At 39.4% G+C, this 18,597-nt stretch overlaps 1 protein-coding gene across 1 annotated transcript in view; it reads right to left on the bottom strand.

The window, feature by feature from the left end:
• The window catches only part of RAB3C (RAB3C, member RAS oncogene family), a 271,243-nt gene extending 269,763 nt beyond the window's left edge, over window positions 1-1,480 (bottom strand). Inside the window, exon 1 of the mRNA XM_059919310.1 lies at window positions 1,253-1,480. Within this exon, the coding sequence (XP_059775293.1) occupies window positions 1,253-1,480 (228 nt within the window). The remainder of the gene's footprint in view (window positions 1-1,252) is intronic.
• Window positions 1,481-18,597: the final 17,117 nt, after the last annotated feature.

The following is an 18,597-nucleotide window of genomic DNA, read 5'->3' as shown; positions in this document are numbered from 1 at the left end:
AGTAACAATCTCTTGTAAGATACCTACCTGTGTATATACCTGCATCTTTAAATTTTACTCCTAAGAGCTTTAAGATAAGAAAGGGCATCTGGAATATTTATAATGATATCTTAAGGGCTCTTTTATTTTTTAAAAAAAGTTTAAATGCTTTACTGTGAGATTTGTCTTTCTTTCAGCTTTCCATATTTGAGGAGGCAGGCTTATCGTCGGTCCTACAGATCAACCGTGGCACCAGCACCAAACGGTAGCAGACATCAGAATTGTCTCAGAAGAAGGCAGAAACCTCATCTCCTGGGAAATGCCTTTTTAAAGCTCAAATCAATTTGAGCGGCAGAGGTATAAATGAACAAGGAAAGGGGAGCAAAACTAACTGTAAAAACATCCTACCATTGTACCCATACATTACACGATGTACATAAAATGCTTACTACATAACTCTCTCTTGGTATAACCAATTTTTTTGGTTACTTCAGCTCTTATGTTACCTTGAACGTGCACCCACACACACTTTTTCTTATGTTTCTCTCTTGCTATTCTCCTAAATTTATCCCAACCATTTCGTTAAGGAATCTCTGATCTTCTGCAGCGGGTGAGGAGAGGCACAAAGCTAGCCACACGGTCTCCAAACTTATTGGAGAACCTCCTGCTTAGGGAAAAACCCTATTTAAAATAAATATCCTATTTGTTTTGTTTTGTCTGGGTAGGTAAACATAACTCTTAGAGCTGAAAACACAAGGTCTGTGGAGATTAAATAGACCCTTTTCAAATTTTAGCTGGGGCTTTATGAAGGGACTAAACCTAAGCTTTCTCTATATTTGGTTGTTTACCTTCTTTAAAACGACCAGGGCAGGCTGCTTCCTGCAACCTAAAAAGGCTAAATTTACTTTACCTATTTTGTGTATTAGAAAAGTGGCAGAGAAGGATTCAGAGACTTGCTCCGGGTCACACAGACCATAAAAGACAGAGCCAGACTTTCTGTTGAGTGTTCTTTACCACAACAAACAGACATTTGGATTTTCTTTCTTCTGAAGACTCTCAAGAAGCATCCACGACAATAAGGCCTAATTCAGTCTCCCTACCTTAAAGAGGCAACACTCTATTGCCTTTGAAACAGAATGTTCTGTGGCAAAGAACCTGGAAATGGAGGCTTACAGATCCCGTGGGGACAGAACAAGGCAGAAAGTGTTTCCCTCACACACTAATATGTTCAATGCCCTAGACTGAAGGATGCCATCAGTTCAAAGTCACTTACCCAAATCTGAAGCTTGATTCTCTTTTCATTTTTGAATACAGTTTTGACTTTGAAATCAATCCCAACTGTGCTGACGAATGCAGATGTAAAGGAGTCATCCGCGTAACGGAACAGAAAAGATGTTTTCCCCACACTGCTATTGCCAATGATGAGCAACTTGAACATGTAGTCAAAGTTCTGATCAGAGGAGTCTTTCTGGCCGTACCTGGCATCTTGGGCAGAGGCCATCTGTGGTAAAACAAAACAAAAGAGGTGTGGATCAGTCTACCATTTGCTATGAAGCTAGCAGCACACTCATTATTGGTCTTGCCAGAAACAGATGTCAGACCACTCAGGAGACAAGTTGAGAGAGTTCCCCAGCCTTCCTCTGATGCTGGTATCCATGGCAATAATTCCCTGCTGGAAGACAGAAAAGCAAATCTTATGGTTCTTTCCAGCTGTGTTGGTGTGTGTCACTGCTCAGCATTCAGAACGAATCAAAGACACAAAAGGAGATGTAACATGAAAAGCGAAGATATGAGGAGCTGGCCAGGGCATGTGGACTCTGAAAGTTTGTGATTCCAGTGACGCGACACCAAGGTGGTTGAACAGCAGGGTGTTTCTTCCTGAGTCATCTATATTATTAGAGTCTCTCTTATTCTCTAGGGAAGCACGCCCAAAGCCTATCTCATCTATTTATATCACTTTAAATCAACATCCTAACACATATGACCAATCTCTTTCAAATAAAATATACTGATAATGACAAATACATACGGTTCAAACAATGTGCCAGGAACTGTTAACTTACTTAACCCTCACCACACCCTATAGGTGGGTACCTTTATTATCTGCATATTAAAAGGAGACAATTGAGGCTCAGAGATACTAAGTAATTTGCTCAATTTCACATCCTTTGTAAGTAGTAGAGGCGGGTTTCAAATCAGGCAGTGTGGTGCGAGGGCTCATGTTCTTGATGCCTCCTTCTCCCCGCCCCCCATCCCCGGTTCCCAGTGAGAACTAGGGAGATATGTACACGTGCTCTAAAGTTGAAGTGGGAAATATTCATTGTGAGATTCGTTAATGAAGGTCCCTACCTGGGTTCAAACCTCGGCTCCACCACTTACTGGTTGTGGAACTTTTGCTTTTTTATTTTAAATCGGTGTAGCTCAGTTTCCTCTCTTCCGTGAAATGGAAAAAATTATTATCCAACTTGAAACACTTGTGAAAATAATAGATGATATATCTGTACAGCAGATATATAAAGCGCCTAGCAAAGAATAGAGAATCATCTCTATTATTAATTATAAATCCTCTAGATGGATTTTTCCTCATCTTTTTTGATGATCATTGTCACATCTATCAAAAATGCTGCAGCATTACTCTAAGTACCATTTGGCTCCATATAGAAAAGAAGCATTTAGAACGGTGAATCCCAGTGATTAGTGCATTTACCTGATCACCTTTTTGGATGCTATGAATTCTTTGCCAATTGCTGTGCTGCCCAATACAGTAGCCACTAATCACATATGCCTGTTTATATTTAAACTAAGTAAAATTAAAAATTTAGTTCCTCACTCACACTAGCCGTATTTCAAGAGCACAGGAGCCACATGGGGCTGGTGGCTATGACACTGGACAGCACAGGTTCAGGGCACTGTCATAACTGCAGAAAGTTCTATTACTCAGTGCTAGGCTAGTCTTTTTTCATTTCTTATAAAATCTGATTAATAATTACATATTTCTCTTGAAGGTACGGCAAAGAGAAAAGCCCCAGAAGATAGTGGAATGCTAGAAACAGTATATAGGGCCTAGTCTCATCTAAGACCACATTGGTTGCTGAAATCAGGTAGGTGTGTGTGTGTGTGTGTGTGTGTAAGACAACTGAGGGAAAAAGAAAAGGGGAGATGGGGGTGATAACGAATTCCCTTTCTACAAATACTCACTGCCAGTAGGAGAACACAATAATATGAGCAAGAATAAAGGCAAAAAGAAAATCTGTATATATTATGAAATTTAAGAGCAATAAACATTCTGACTTCATTTCATTTCTTATTAAATATAAGTTTAAGCATTTCTCTTTTTAAGTCCATGTAACCACATTGCTGTCTTCAGTAAATATGACTTGTAATGATTGTCTGCCAGTGGGAAAAACTGGGCCAGTAAAACATGCAGATATCATCATTTTCCTTTCTGGCCCTGGAGTCTGCGTGCTAAGGTAAACTTCCCCCAACACAAGCAGCCCACCAAGAACAAAAATAGGATTATAATTCTTGACTCTCAGTTTGAACAATGATGTCTTGCTCTGATGACTTCTGACACCCCAGAAAGCCAGGTAACTGTTTCGTTTGACACTCCTATTCCTACAGACATAAGCCTTTCACCAATTAAGATTCCCCCCTTATGGAGGTGCTAAGTTCAACCAGGCTTGCAAATGGCCTTTGTTAAGAAGGTCTTTTACCATCTTTTATATGAGGCAGCCCAGATACTATGTTCTGGATTAAGCACGTTCAGTTAAGTCACAGTTAGAAAATAGACTCTACAAGTTTCCTAGAGCTGCTCATTTTCTCAGTCTGACAGCCTACCATTACCCTGAGGTGGGACTCTGAGTCCTGTGGATTTCTAGGCTGCCTTGAAAGAAAATGTGATAAAGAAAGCCGCTATCAATCACAAGTCCTAGTCCAAAATTAGACCAACTCCAAAACCTGCGGAAATATAGACATCATCATTGTATGTACTTTTTAAAGGTAATTGTAGAGATTTAGATAGAGAAAACCATACTGGAGTTTTCTCCAGCATGGGAAATAGAAGATGTTCAATTTCAAGGACAGATTATACCAGCTGTATTAGCAGCAAAGAAGGTGGTAGGAGCACCGAGGATGAGGGGGGATGAGGCTGGTGGATATGTGGATCCAGATCCTCCAAGGGATTAATTAGAAGAGTTTGCTAACCTGCTATTCTTGAAGATGGTGTGTGGCTTCTTTAAATTATTTCCTGATTTATATCCCCAAAAGTATTCACAGGGAGCCCCAAAGATGTGTATTCAGAATGTATATGTTTCATTAAACTTTAGAATAATGAAATAAATCCTGGCTTAGGGAATGGAGAAGTAGACTGTCCTAATCTTGCTGAGAATAGAAATGAAGCAATTTTTATTTACAAAACAGAAATAGAATTACAGATGTAGAAAACAATCTTATGGTTACCGGGGGCGAGGGTAAATTGGGAGATTGGGATTGACATATACACACTACTATATATAAAATAGATAACTAATAAGGACCTAGTGTATAGCACAGGGAACTCTACTCAATACTATGTAATGACTTATGTGGGAATAGAGTCTAAAAGAGTGGATATATGTATATTTATAACTGATTCACTGTGCTGTACACCTGAAACTAACACAATATTGTAAATCAATTATACTCCAATAAAAAAAAGGATGAAGCAATTTGACAGCATATGAATGTCAAAGGAACATATAGACAGTCACTATGTAAATTTACTAACAGTTCTAAATACTAAGTCATGTGAACGTCTCCAAAATTTTCATGGGAAAATATGAAAACAGGAGTGGGCATGAAGGAACCTCCTAGAGAGCAAATAGGATTTTATAAAAGATACATAAGAAACTCTTTAAATTGCATTAATCTTGAATTAATTTTTTAAAAAAAGAATCATAGAATGGGAAAGACTCTTCAGCGAAGCCCTCCTTCCTACTCATCCCCAAGTGTCCCTCTTGCCAGCATGTCGGCATGACATTGGTATTCTAGCCCAGCCCTTCACAGCGAGTGACAGAAAGTTTGCTAGGCTGTGAAGCAGTCTATTTCATTGCTGAACAACTGCAATTGTTATAAATTTCTTCCTTAGATTTGAGTTAAAATCTACTTCCCTGTAGCTTCTGTCCATGTGCTCCAGATTCTGCCTATGAATCAAAAGAGTTGATCCCTTTCCCAATCACAGCTCCATAAGCTTTCTCTCCTCCTGCCTGGATAATCTCAACTGCTTTAGCCCCTTTCTCCACCCAGGACGTGTCCGAAAAATCCCACACGTCTTCTAGGTTAAAGCTGACATCTCTGCAGGTGTCAAAGTCCCATGCATGGCTCCCACAGTTGGTCACAATATTCCAGATATTTATCTGGTCGTTGCAGAGTGAAATGAGATTCTCATATCCTATCACATCTGACTTCACAACAAAGTCTCCTCAAATGCTCAGCACTTTTTTCACATTCACTGTTATAAACATAGGTCTCTCTTAACCCCATCCTATGCCTCGGCAATTAATTTTTTTAATGGAAGTGTCAACCTTTATTATGTACTCTATTACATTTCCTTTTGTTTGTTTTGATTTACAATTCCATTCTGTTTTGAAAACTTTTTGTCCTTTCATCAAAAATATTAGTTATCCCTTCCAGATTTGTCTCATTCCTAAGTTTGATCAGTATGCATTTCATATCCTCACTTAAGATGCTAATCAAAATGCTAATCAGTTTGTAGACAAATCACAATGAAATTTTTTTTCTACCTTGCTGAATACAAAAATCTATGGATGAACTCTACAATATGTCATTAAGGAACTCAGCAAGTTTGAAGCAAATCCTTAACCTCTGGGAGTTGGTGCCTTGCAAAGCCACTGTGTTATCCCTCTAGGTGTGCCTTGGTTTAGTAGCAGGTGAACGGATCATAGATATAATTGATGTGTCATTTTTAATTTCAATTCTAGTCTCCACAGAAGTCCTACTGACCAGGGACCAAGCAGATTACCTTTGACTAACACACGTAACCATAGCCTTCTTCAGAATTTTTGACATTAGCTTTTCCAAATAGATGAGAAAAGCAAATTATTTGCAGGGATTCCCTTGGGTGCTTAAGAATCTAAACTATACTAAGCCATCTATGCATCTGATGAGAAAAACAAAAAGTCATTTTAAATGTACTATGTTCCATCTACTACTACTGATAACATCCTGAGGGTCAGTGGGAGGAAGAATGAGGGTAAATTATCCAGAAAATGAAATGCAATTCTTTGAAATTGGAAGAGTGAAAGTAAGGATGGGACATATGTATGGGAAGTGTGGAAATATGTAAAGTAGTTTCAAATCTCAATTGTTGTTACCTAGGGGAAAAGAAAAGAAAAAGGTAATAAGAGGAGTTATTCCTGAGAGCTCCAAAGTAAAGACTAAATTTTAAAACCAAGAAGGAAAATATTAAAAGATAGGATTTCCAAACACCTGTCGTCTGGCCCCCGGTGGTTTCTCATGGTGAAGGTCTCATCTGCGCTTGGTTGCCTGTCTCCCTGTTTGTTTCTCAGGATGGATTGGAGTTGGGATGCTCTTTGCAGTCTCTGGCCAGCAGTTTCTCTGTGTGTCTGCTACTGTTTGCTCTGGCAAGAGCCAGCTGAGAAGCAATAAACACTACTTGTATCACTGCGGACACATCACCATCGAGCTGAAAGGATGCTGTCCAGAGAATTAGAAGCAGCCAAGGCACTAGAAGACTTAAACTCTAACCCTGGCATCTGCAGTAAAGGGCCTGGAAAGTAGGGCAGCATTTGGAAATCGTCTTTGTCTCCTTTTATGTTAGCAGGGATTGACTTACTACTATATTTCGTGGGACTCCTGGAGAATGTATATGACGGTATGCCAAATTATGGTAACGCTTCCAAGATGCAAGTTGCTCTATGTTTTAAGGGTATCCCTCAAGCTCAGTTTCACAGAACTCCTTGCAGTCTGCGTCTGGACCTCTGTTTCATGCATAGCTTCTTTAGTACGTGTGGATAACGCTCAGCTGATGCACAGGAAAGTGGTACAATAGCTGCAACAACAGCTCTTACAGACACTGTACTCTGCTTTACACATATTGTCGCACCTCACCCTTTCACTGTCCCCAGATATCAGAATCTAACTCTTAGCACCCCCCTGTTAGAGGAACAGAATGCTGAGTGTATTTCAGAATGGCTACATTCCCCAACCCCCTGTCAGAAGCATGAGCGGATTTTTCTCCAACCTTCACTATGAGAACTTAATAGACCTCCTGAAGGTAAAATTCACAAAAGTGTGAGGCCCCCTGGAGTTTTATGTCTTAGACTTGTCTACACTGAGCCTCCAGCAATTCATCAATTACAGTCTACATTTTCTTAATCAATTACTTTTAGGTTTTCCTACCCTAGTACTGATCCCAGTGGAGGTTTCTATTCCAGTAAATTGTGATTCTCTGTGTCTGCCTATTTGTCTCTCCAGTTTGCAGGGCAGCAGTCTTCCCCGTGACCCCACTTCTCTGATGATCTAAGAAGAGTTGTTAATTTTCAGTTTGTTCAGCTTTTTTCTTGTGTGAGAATGGGAGTGACCACTTCCAAGCTCCCTCTGTACTGGACAGAAAACTCGAAGACTTTATCCCCATTTTAAGGATGAAATTAAAAGTATTTGAGAGGAAGCTAAAGTAGAAGGGGGTCCTTGTTTTTCAGTAGGTTGTTATCCTGATTCCTCTGTCTGTGTACTGACTGTGCTTTCATGACCTGGACCAAATGGGTTAGGACCTACTGTATAGCAGAGGGAACTCTACTCAATATTCTGTAATAAGCTATATGGGAAAAGAACCTGAAAAAGAATGAATATAGGTATATGTATAACTGAACCACTATGCTGTACACCTGAAACTAACACAACATTGTAAATCAACTCTACTACAATAAAATTATAAAAGAAAGAATTACAGGCATGCAGCTCAGCTAGTTCACTCTTCCCTTCATCAAACTAACAAGTCACAGCCTTCAATCACAGACAATATTGAAAGACGTAAGAGTCCTTCTTTTCTTTGCTTCTAGAAAAAAATCCATTCCTTTGTTGAAGAGAGGTATGCTCTAAGTTTGATATATTTTAAAGTTCATTATAATGGTTTTTGCAACTCCTTTGATGTCTATAGATGCTTGTTACTACAGTGTCAAGAAAAAGGAAATGAATTTTACCAAACCATATAAAACTCATTCCTATTAGTATCACAGACCAGTGTTCTCAGCCCATGCTACATTTCACCCCAACTCCTAGTGTGCTTACTGAGGGTTCCCGGCAGGGAGAGCCTGTAGAGGGCTGTACAGCAGCAGGTGAAGGGCCCGCCCAGATCACACAGACAAGAGTGCGAGCGAGGTCTGCTGTGAAGGGAACCACGGTGGCTGGGAGAGCTCTCCAGACTCCAGTGATGCAACCCTGACAGCTGCCATGAAGCAGAGCCCTGCCCAGTAGCTCCTGTACATCTTCATGGATGCTGAAGCCAGAGGGTCATTAGTGCAGTCCTGGGGTACTGGTGATCACCTAGCTGCTGGTAACCCAGGCTTTATAATCACAGCGGGAAGAGAGCCAGGGAAACACCATTCCACTTATTTTCTACCAGCTCTGAAAGTATGTGCAGTAGACACATCTGTGAAAAAGAGCATTCCACATTCTTGGTGTAATGTGGGTGTAGGTAAAGAGCACACTCTCTTGGGTCAGGCTGGCTGAGAAGGAATCCTAGGTCTGTTACCTGTGCAAACTTGGGCAACGTTTTTGTTTTGTTTTAAATATTCTCAGCTGCAATCTCCTCATCTATTGGAGAAATAGAAAATAGAAATAATAGGAATAATAGTGGGATCTTCAAAGTAAAATTGCTGGCATGTGTAAAGTCCTTGAATAGAGCATCCATCATCGTCTTTGTTATTCCTCTTGTTATACTGAAATGATACACAAGCCACTCACCTTCTCCCAACTCCCACTGTTGCTACTCTCTGAAATGGAAATGGTTGATTTTATAGGACATGTTCCCTCTCATTTCCTAACTTTAGAGGACAAGAGGCTTTGATACCCAACACTCCCACTCTGTAGAGTTTCATAATTACCAAAATAAACACATTACATTTACTCTCTCATTTCAAATATTGTGGCATGGAACAAAGAGCATTCATCAAAACACGTCTTGGGACAGAAGCTGAGACCCTTAGTACCTGTGGCAAGATAGAAGTCTTCTGTGGTCTGGAGAGGCTGTGGGGAGGGAAATGTGGCCAGTGGCCGTACACCCTGTGATGTGACCTGTCATATGACACTGCCTGCCACTCGGTCACATTTGGGGAGTTACTAACTCATGAAACCCTTGGGTGTGGGTGGACTTTTATGGAAACTGGGAGTGGACTAATAAGGGTGCCCAGCATACAGATAGCCGACAGGCACATGTAAAGATGCTCAACATCACTAATTATTAGAGAAATGCAAATTAAAAATATGATGAGGTACCACCACCTCACACCAGTCAGAATGACCATCATTAAAAAGTCTACAAATAAATGCTAGAGAGGGTGTGGAGAAAAGGGAAACCTCCTACACTGTTGGTGGGAATGTAAATTGATGCAGCCACTATGCAAAAGAGTATGGAACTTCCTCAAAAAACTAAAAATAGAGTTGCCATATGATCCAACAATCCCACTCTTGGGCATGCATCCAGACAAAACTATAATTTAAAAATATATATGCACCCCTAAGTTCATAGCAGCACTATTCACAATAGCCAAGACGTGGAAACAACCTAAATGTCCATCAACAGATGAACGGATAAAGAAGATGTGGTACATATATACAATGGAATACTACTCAGCCATAAAAAAGAATGAAATAATGGCATTTGCAGCAACATGGATGGACCTAGGGATTATCATACTAGGTGAAGTAAGTCAGAAAGAGAAAGACAAATACCATATGATATGACTTACGTGTGGAATCTAAAATATGACACAAATAAACTTATCTATGAAACAGAAACAGACTCACAGACAGAAAGCAGACTTGTGGTTGCCAAGGGGGAGGGAGAGTGGGGTACGGACGGATTGGAAGTTTGGGATTAGCAGATGCAAACTATTATATATAGAATGGATAAATAACAAGGTCCTACTGTATAGCACAGGGAACTATATTCAATATACTATGATAAAAACCAAAATGGAAAAGAATATGAAAAAGAATATATATATGTATAATTAAATCACTTTGCTGTACAGCAGAAATTAACACAATATTGTAAATCTATTATACTTCAATAAAATAAATTTGGAAAAAAAAAAGAAAGGGAGCTCCAGGAACTAACTCCTAATAATTATGGGGAAGCTCTCTTCTTATAGGGCCTTAGAGTAGGTCTTAGGTAAAGTTTAACCTAATTTCTGATGTGGAATTTGATAAATCATCAAAGTCCACAATATCATTATAGACAACAATACTGAATTATGAACTGCAAAGTCTTTAAGAGACTGGAACTTAATTGTTCCCACCATGTAAAAGAAATGATAATTATGTGATAAAATAGAGGTGTTAGCTAACACAACGGTGGTGACCATATTGTAATATATAAACGTATCAAATCAAAGAGTTGTACACCTTAAGCCGACACAATGTTATATTTCAATTCTATCTCAATAGAAATAAAATATATTTTAAGCCCACAATAAATAAATAAATAGTATCTTGCATACATGATGGTTATTTCCAGCATTTGCTAATACCTCTCTAAAATAATGGCAAAGGGTATTCACAAAAGTAAAATTCCAGATAGACAAAGAAAAGTAGAAAAGAAAGGTCAACAAAAGTTTGGGATTTGGAAGTGCATGACTGGGGAAAGGGGAATCCTAGGCCTGCTAGGGAAGTCCACAAAAGCCCTTACCCTGCAGAACCTGGGATGGCCTTGGGATTGGAGACACCAAGTGTCTTGATCATGGGGTGTGGCTAGAGTGACTAAGTCTCCTCGTTTGCCAAGGACTGTGGGGTTTCGTGGTACACAGCAGAACTTTCAGTGTTAAAACAAGCAAGCTGAGATGTTGGTCACGCGAGGTGTTTCTAGGGCATGCAAACAGGAGGACTAGTTGAAAATCCAAGTCCCACAACCCTCTCTGACCCTGTAGAGCCAAGCAACCATCTTCCCCACGTACGACTTCTTTAAAACAAAATTAAGTTTAAAATATAAAAAAGTCATCAAACATTCTTGGCATTCACACTTCCTATATGCAGATGTCAATTTATAAAAATGAAAGAGCCTCTCTCTTAGCAACAAAATGTAAAGAATCCTTTAAAACGTTTCTCATGAATATGGATAAAATATACGTATGCTTTCTCATCATTTCTTGGTAGCAAGAAATACCAGACATTGTGTTCTCAAATATTTGCTCTCTAGAGCTGGATATATTTTTATTCAGGAATACAAAACTAAATCTTCACTAGATTCAAGATTTCCAAACCTGGGAAACTCCACCTGAATTCTGCAAAATTAGAATATTCAAGGTGGGGTCAGGTATCTAAATTGTTAAAGCTCCCCTTGTGACTCTTTTGATCAGTCAGGTTTGGAATTTATTGGATTAACAAATGTCCGCAGGGAATCCAGGGCAGGTGTCCGCTGTCAAGGCCTCAGGGATGTACATACATACGAGGAGACTGAGTAATCTGACATTTAAGCCCGGATCCGTGGGACAGGAAATGGAATCCTAGTGCTCTCTACCAGCTGTGGTCTTCACCAGTCACCCCTTCCACTGATGGGGACAGCAGGTCTCACCAGAATGTTGGCTCGGCACAGAGCGTCTATACCCTAAAATGCCCAGCCTGCACAGACAAGCTGGATTCTGAGAAATGTATTATCTCTGCCCTGGTAGGAGCCAGAACCTTCTGAGGACCAGTGATACAACTCACTGTGAGCTCCCTGTCAGACTCAGAGGAAGTACAGCCTAGTGAGAGGTTGCAATCCCGTTCTCACAGCACACGCAACTCTGCTCTACTCAGCTCTGTGGTGTGTGGCCTTGCCTTTCTTCATTAGTCATTTTTTAAAATAACACACAATTAGATTTTTCTTCCCTCCACTCCATAAGAAAGCACCCAACAGCTACAGGAGGCCAGTGTCTAAACTGAAACCACAAAATGAAGAATATCTCTTCCTGAGAAGAAAATAAAAATTAAACAGCAGACATACACAGTACTATGTGGTATAAGGAAAACCTCTCTTAAAAACACGTAGTAAAATACTCTAAAAATCCCCAGTGGGGGGAAAAAAAACTAAATTTTAATATTAACATGTGTTTCCCCCCAAAATTTCATCATTAAACATTTTTAGAACATTAAACATTTAAAAAATATTTCATATGAATTTTAAATATTTAAGTCCTTGAAAAATGCCTCCAGGAATTTGCTATACAATCCCTTTAAATCTCGACATTTCTCTTCCCCTCTTCCAGTCATCGAGGTAGGTCATGTACAAGGGCAAACACCCCATGGTCCACACATTTATGAGACAAAGGGACTATCGGGACCATTCTTGAGGAGCTCGGGGGGCTAGCAGTCTACATGTTTGTGTTTCCAGACTGTGCAAGTGGAATGACTTACAGAGCCACTTTTCTAGTTACAATTTTCCCTACTTTTCATTCAAAAGCTACTGCTACTATTATTTACTACAAAGAACAAGCCCGCCCAAGCACACTTACAAAAGAATGTTCACATGCACAGGTGTGCTGTGTTTCCATTGTCCCCTTTCATCAGTCCTACTACTCAGACAGGTGTTCAGTGAATCAAACATTCAAAAGAAGAACTGTCTTTTACGGCGAACACCATATATATGTGTCACGTGGGAGTCATGTTTTGCTAATCGGTACTTAACATGCTCTTTCCTCAAGCTCTTTAAGGCTCTTCAAGCTGTGTCTATTTTAGCAGGAATCACTCACTGTGTTGACTAGCAAGAGTCTCTAGCTGATGAGATTCAGGCATGTATCTGAGCCGCTCTGGACAACTAACAAGTAATTAAACTCAAAGCAGGTAGACTCATGATGAGAGGATCAGTGCCTCACCTCTTAAAGTTACATTATGATTTGGGTTCCCAGACCATGAAAAGTTGACAGTGTAGGAGCAAAGTGACTATGGTTCCAGGGTTTTCTCGTTAGGAGGCCAAGTAGGCATAAAATGAGACTCTCTCAGGCCTGCTAGAGCTAAATTCCTAATGCTAGACCCAATCCAATCAGCTTACTGAAGAGTTCATCAGGGAACTACTGACCCTGACTTTTTACCAGTCACTAGGCGACTGAAGACCTACTACATTCACTCTTATGGTTTCATTGTTTAGTGGACAGAAGAATATTTCATGAGCCCAATAAAACTGACATAATGCTTCAAACCAATCTCACACATGCTGGTGTTGGAAAAGGCATATTGTTTCTGCAGAGTTAAAGCTTTAAGGAATATAGTATATATACATATATACATATATATACAGGCATTTACATGTGTGTATGTGTGTATATATATATATGTATGAGAACTCTATTAAGAAAGCAAGAGTGGGGCTTCCCTGGTGGTGCAGTGGTTAAGAATCCGCCTGCCAATGCAGGGGACACGGGTTCAAGCCCTGGTCCCGGAGGATCCCACATGCCGCGGAGCAGCTGGGCCCGTGAGCCACAATTACTGAGCCTGTGCATCTGGAGCCTGTGCTCCGCAACAAGAGAGGCCGTGGTAGTGAGAGGCCCGCACACTGCGATGAAGAGTGGCCCCCACTTGCCACAACTGGAGAAAGCCCTCGCACAGAAACGAAGACCGAACACAGCCATAAATAAATAAATAAATAAATAAATAAATAAATAAATAAAATTTAAAAAAAGAAAGCAAGAGTATCTGTATTAATATAGAGTAAATAGACTTTAAGATAAGGAGCACTGCCAAAAATAAAAAAGCATATTTCATAATAATAAACAGGAAAAATTTTCAGGAAGACACAACAATTACAAATGTGTGTTTACCTAATAAAGGAGTTCAAAATATATAAAGCAAAACTGAAAGAACTAAAAAAATGGAAAGATTGATTACCATAGTTGGAGATTTTAAAACCTTTTTCTCAGTAATTGATAGAATAACTAGACCAAAATCACTAAGGTTATAGATGATCTTAGCAACACCACACAAAACCATGATCTAATTGACGTTTACAGACCACTATACCTTACAACTGCTGCATGCAGCATTCACAGCGCACATGAAATGTTCATGAAGTTAGACCAGACACTAGCCTGAAAACAAGTCTAAAAAAATGTCAAAAACATGAAATCTTAAAGAATATGTTCTCTGGTAGCAAGAGAATTTAATTAGACATCAGTATCAATAAAATATCTGAAAAATACCCAGGTATCTGGAAATTAAACAACATACCTCTAAACCCATTAATTAAGGAAAACACCACAAGGAAAGAAGCAAATAGTTTGAAATAAAATATAATGCAAATACTATACTCAGAAGTTTGTGGGAGGCAACTACTAAAGTAGTAAAGATTTATCTTTGTAAATACTATGTTTATTCTTTAAAAAGAAACATTTAAACTCAGTGATCTAAATTTCTAAATCAATACTTTAAGCCTGATAAACAAAAAGTTTCTACTAAAGTATTATACAAGGAACACACTTGTATTCTAAAAGCCCAAGTCAATACAGTACAAAATAAACAACAAAAAAGCTAACAAAGGCAAAAGTTGGTTATTTGAAGACATTAATAATTTGGATAAATATCTAGTAAGACCGGTGAGAGGGAGGGAGGGAGGATGAGAGAGAGAGAGAGAGGATTCACATTATCAGTAATAGGAATGAATGAGGGGATATCATTATAGATCCTAAAGAAATTAAAAGGTAATAAAAATATTGTGAACAATTTTATGTCCATAAATTTGAAAAATTTGGTGAAAAACATAATTTACCAAAACTGGCCCAAGATGAAATAGGAAATTTTATATATGCATAATTAATTTTCTACTGCTGCCATAATGGATGTTTAAAACAACACCCAGTTATTATTTACCGAGTCAGAAATCTAGACACAGTGTAACTCAGCTAGGTCCTCTGCTCATATTGCTAAGGCATTACAAGGTCAAAATCAATGTGCCAGCTGGGCTGGGTTCCTACCTGAAGGTTCTGGGGAAGATTCCACTTCCAAGCTTTTTCAGGTTGTTGGCAGAATTCAGTTGCCTGTGGTTATAGGACTGAGGTCCCTATTTCCTTGACATATAGCCTTCTTCATCTTTAAACCAACAATCCTCATGCTTCAAATCTTTGACTTCCCCTTCTGCCATATCTCTCTGACTCCAGCAATATAATGACTGATGTCATTATACTGGACTCACCTGAAAATCCAGGTTAATCTCCTTATTTTAAAGTCCATAACATTAATTACATCTGCAAAGGCCCTTGTGTTGTGTAACATAATTTACTCATATGTTCCAGGGATTAGGCAGACATATCTGCAAGGAGTTAGGGAGAAGGCTATTCTGCCTACCACAATATGCTAAAGGGAGACAGATAGATAGATAGATAGAGTAGATAGCTGGAAGACAGAGATATTTGTATATCAAAAAAGTTGCATTTGTTTAAAAAAAAAATGTCCACAAAGAAAACTCCAGGCTCTAATAGCTTCATTGATAAACTCTACCAAACACTTTCAGGAACAAAATATATCGATCTTACACACCAAAATCATTCAAAAAGTAGAGGGAAAAAGAACACTTCTCACTTGTTTTATAAGGTTTCCATAACTCCTATATTATAACCTTATAAAAGCATTAAAAGAAAATCATATATCAATATCCATCATGAACTTAAGTGCAAAAATCTTCAACAAAATATAGTCAAATTGAATCCAGACAATACATCATGACTAACTGGGGTTTATCTAAGTAATGTCACATAAAAAAAAAATCAATCAGTATAATCCAATAGAATAAAGGAGATAAACCATGTGATCACCCCAACAGATGAAGAAAAAGTATTGACAAAATTCAGCAACCATTTATTTTAAAAACAAATATTCTTAGCAAACTAGGAATCAAAAGAAATACCTTCTGTATGATAAGGATATCTATAATAAAAACAACAACAACAAAAAGCCAATTACAGCTAACTTCATACTTAATGGTGAAAGATGGCTTTCTGCTAAGATTGGGAATAAGAATGTCTGCTCATCACTTCTACTCAACATTTTACTACTCTCTCTTTTGAGAACACTGGAATCACAACTAACTGCTGAACAATCATCAACAGGAAGATACTGGAACTCACCAAAAAAGATACCCCACATGCAAAGACAAAGGAGAAGCTGCAATGAGATGGTAGGAGGGGCGCTATCACAATAAAATCAAATCCCATAACTGCTGGGTGGGTGATTCACAAACTGAAGAACACTTATACTACAGAAGTCCACTCACTGGACTGAAGGTTCTGAGCCACACGTCAGGCTTCCCAACCCGGGGGTCAGGCAATGGGAGGAGGAATTCCTAGAGAATCAGACTTTGAAGGCTAATGGGATTTGATTGCAGGACATCGGCAGGACTGGGGGGAACAGATACTCCACTCTTGGAGGGCACACACGAAGTAGTGTGTGCATTGGAACCCAGGGGAAGGAGCAGTGACCCCATAGGAGACTGAATGAGACCTACCTGCTAGTGTTGGAGGGTCTCCTGCAGAGGTGGGGGGCAGCAGTGGCTCACCAAGGGACAAGGACACCAGCAGGAGAAGTTCTAGGAAGTACCCCTTGGCGTGAGCCCTCACAGAGTCTGCCATTAGCCCCACCAAAGAGCCCAGGTAGGCTCCAGTGTTGGGTCGCCTCAGGCCAAACAAGCAACAGGGAGGGAAGACAGGCCCACCCATCAGCAGACAAGCGGATTAAAGTTTTACTGAGCTCTGCCCACCAGAGCAACAGCCAGCTCTACCCACCACCAGTCCCTCCCATTAGGAAACTTGCACAAGCCTCTTAGGTAGCCTCATCCACCAGAGGGCAGACAGAATAAGCAAGAAGAACTACAATCCTGCAGCCTGTGGAACAAAAACCACATTCACAGAAAGATAGACAAAATGAAAAGGGAGAGGGCTATGTACCAGATGAAGGAACAAGATAAAACCCCAGAAAAACAACTAAATGAAATGGAGATAGGCAATCTTCCAGAAAAAGAATTCAGAATAATGAGAGTGAAGATCACCCAGGACCTCGGAAAAAGAATGGAGGCAAAGATCGAGACGATGCAAGAAATGTTTAACAAAGATCTAGAAGAATTAAAGAACAAACAAACAGAGATGAAGTATACAATAACTGAAATGAAAACTACACTAAAAGGAATCAATAGCAGAATAACTGAGGCAGAAGAACGGATAAGTGACCTGGAAGACAGAATGGTGAAATTCACTGCTGCGGAACAGAATAAAGAAAAAAGAATGAAAAGAAATGGAGACAGCCTAAGAAACATCTGGGACAACATTAAATGCAATAACATTAGCATTATAGGGGTCCCAGAAGGAGAAGAGAGAGAGAAAGGACCCGAGAAAATCTTTGAAGAGATTATAGTCGAAAACTTCCCTAACATGGGAAAGGAAATAGCCACCCAAGTCCAGGAAGCGCAGAGAGTCCCATACAGGATAAACCCAAGGAGAAACACGCCAAGATACACAGTAATCAAATTGGCAAAAATTAAAGACAGAGAAAAATTATTGATGGCAGCAAGGGAAAAACGACAAATAACATACAAGGGAACTCCCATAAGGTTAACAGCTGATTTCTCAGCAGAACCTCTACAAGCCAGAAGGGAGTGGCATGATATACTTAAAGTGATGAAAGGGAAGAAGCTACAACCAAAATAATGCTACCCGGCAAGGATCTCATTCAGATTTGATGGAGAAATCAAAAGCTTTACAGACAAGCAAAAGCTAAGAGAATTCAGCACCACCAAACCAGCTCTACAACAAATGCTAAAGGAACTTCTCTAAGTGGGAAACACAAGAGAAGAAAAGGACCTACAAAAACAAACCCAAAACGATTAAGAAAATGGTAGTAGGAACATACATATCAATAATTACCTTAAATGTGAATGGATTAAACGCTCCAACCAAAAGACACAGGCTTGCTGAATGGATACAAAAACAAGACCCATATATATGCTGTCTTCAAGAGACCCACTTCAGACCTAGGAACACATACAGACTGAAAGTGAGCGGATGGAAAAAGATATTCCATGCAAATGGAAATCAAAAGAAAGCTGGAGTAGCAATACTCATATCAGATAAGATACACTTTAAAATAAAGAACGTTACAAGAGACAAGGAAGGACACTACGTAATGATCAAGGGAACAATCCAAGAAGAAAATATAACAATTATAAATATATATGCACCCAACATAGGAGCACCTCAATACATAAGGCAACTGCTAACAGCTATAAAAGAGGAAATCGACAGTAACACAGTGATAGTGGGGGACTTTAACACCTCAATTACACCCATGGACAGATCATCCAAACAGAAAATTAATAAGGAAACACAAGCTTTAAATGACACAGTAGACCAGATAGATTTAATTGAT

Source organism: Balaenoptera ricei, chromosome 3, assembly GCF_028023285.1.
Source record: "Balaenoptera ricei isolate mBalRic1 chromosome 3, mBalRic1.hap2, whole genome shotgun sequence".
In the NCBI taxonomy this organism is placed as follows: Eukaryota; Metazoa; Chordata; class Mammalia; order Artiodactyla; family Balaenopteridae; genus Balaenoptera; species Balaenoptera ricei.
Note: the sequence above shows the minus strand (reverse complement) of the source record. Positions and strands in the feature narration are given on the sequence as shown.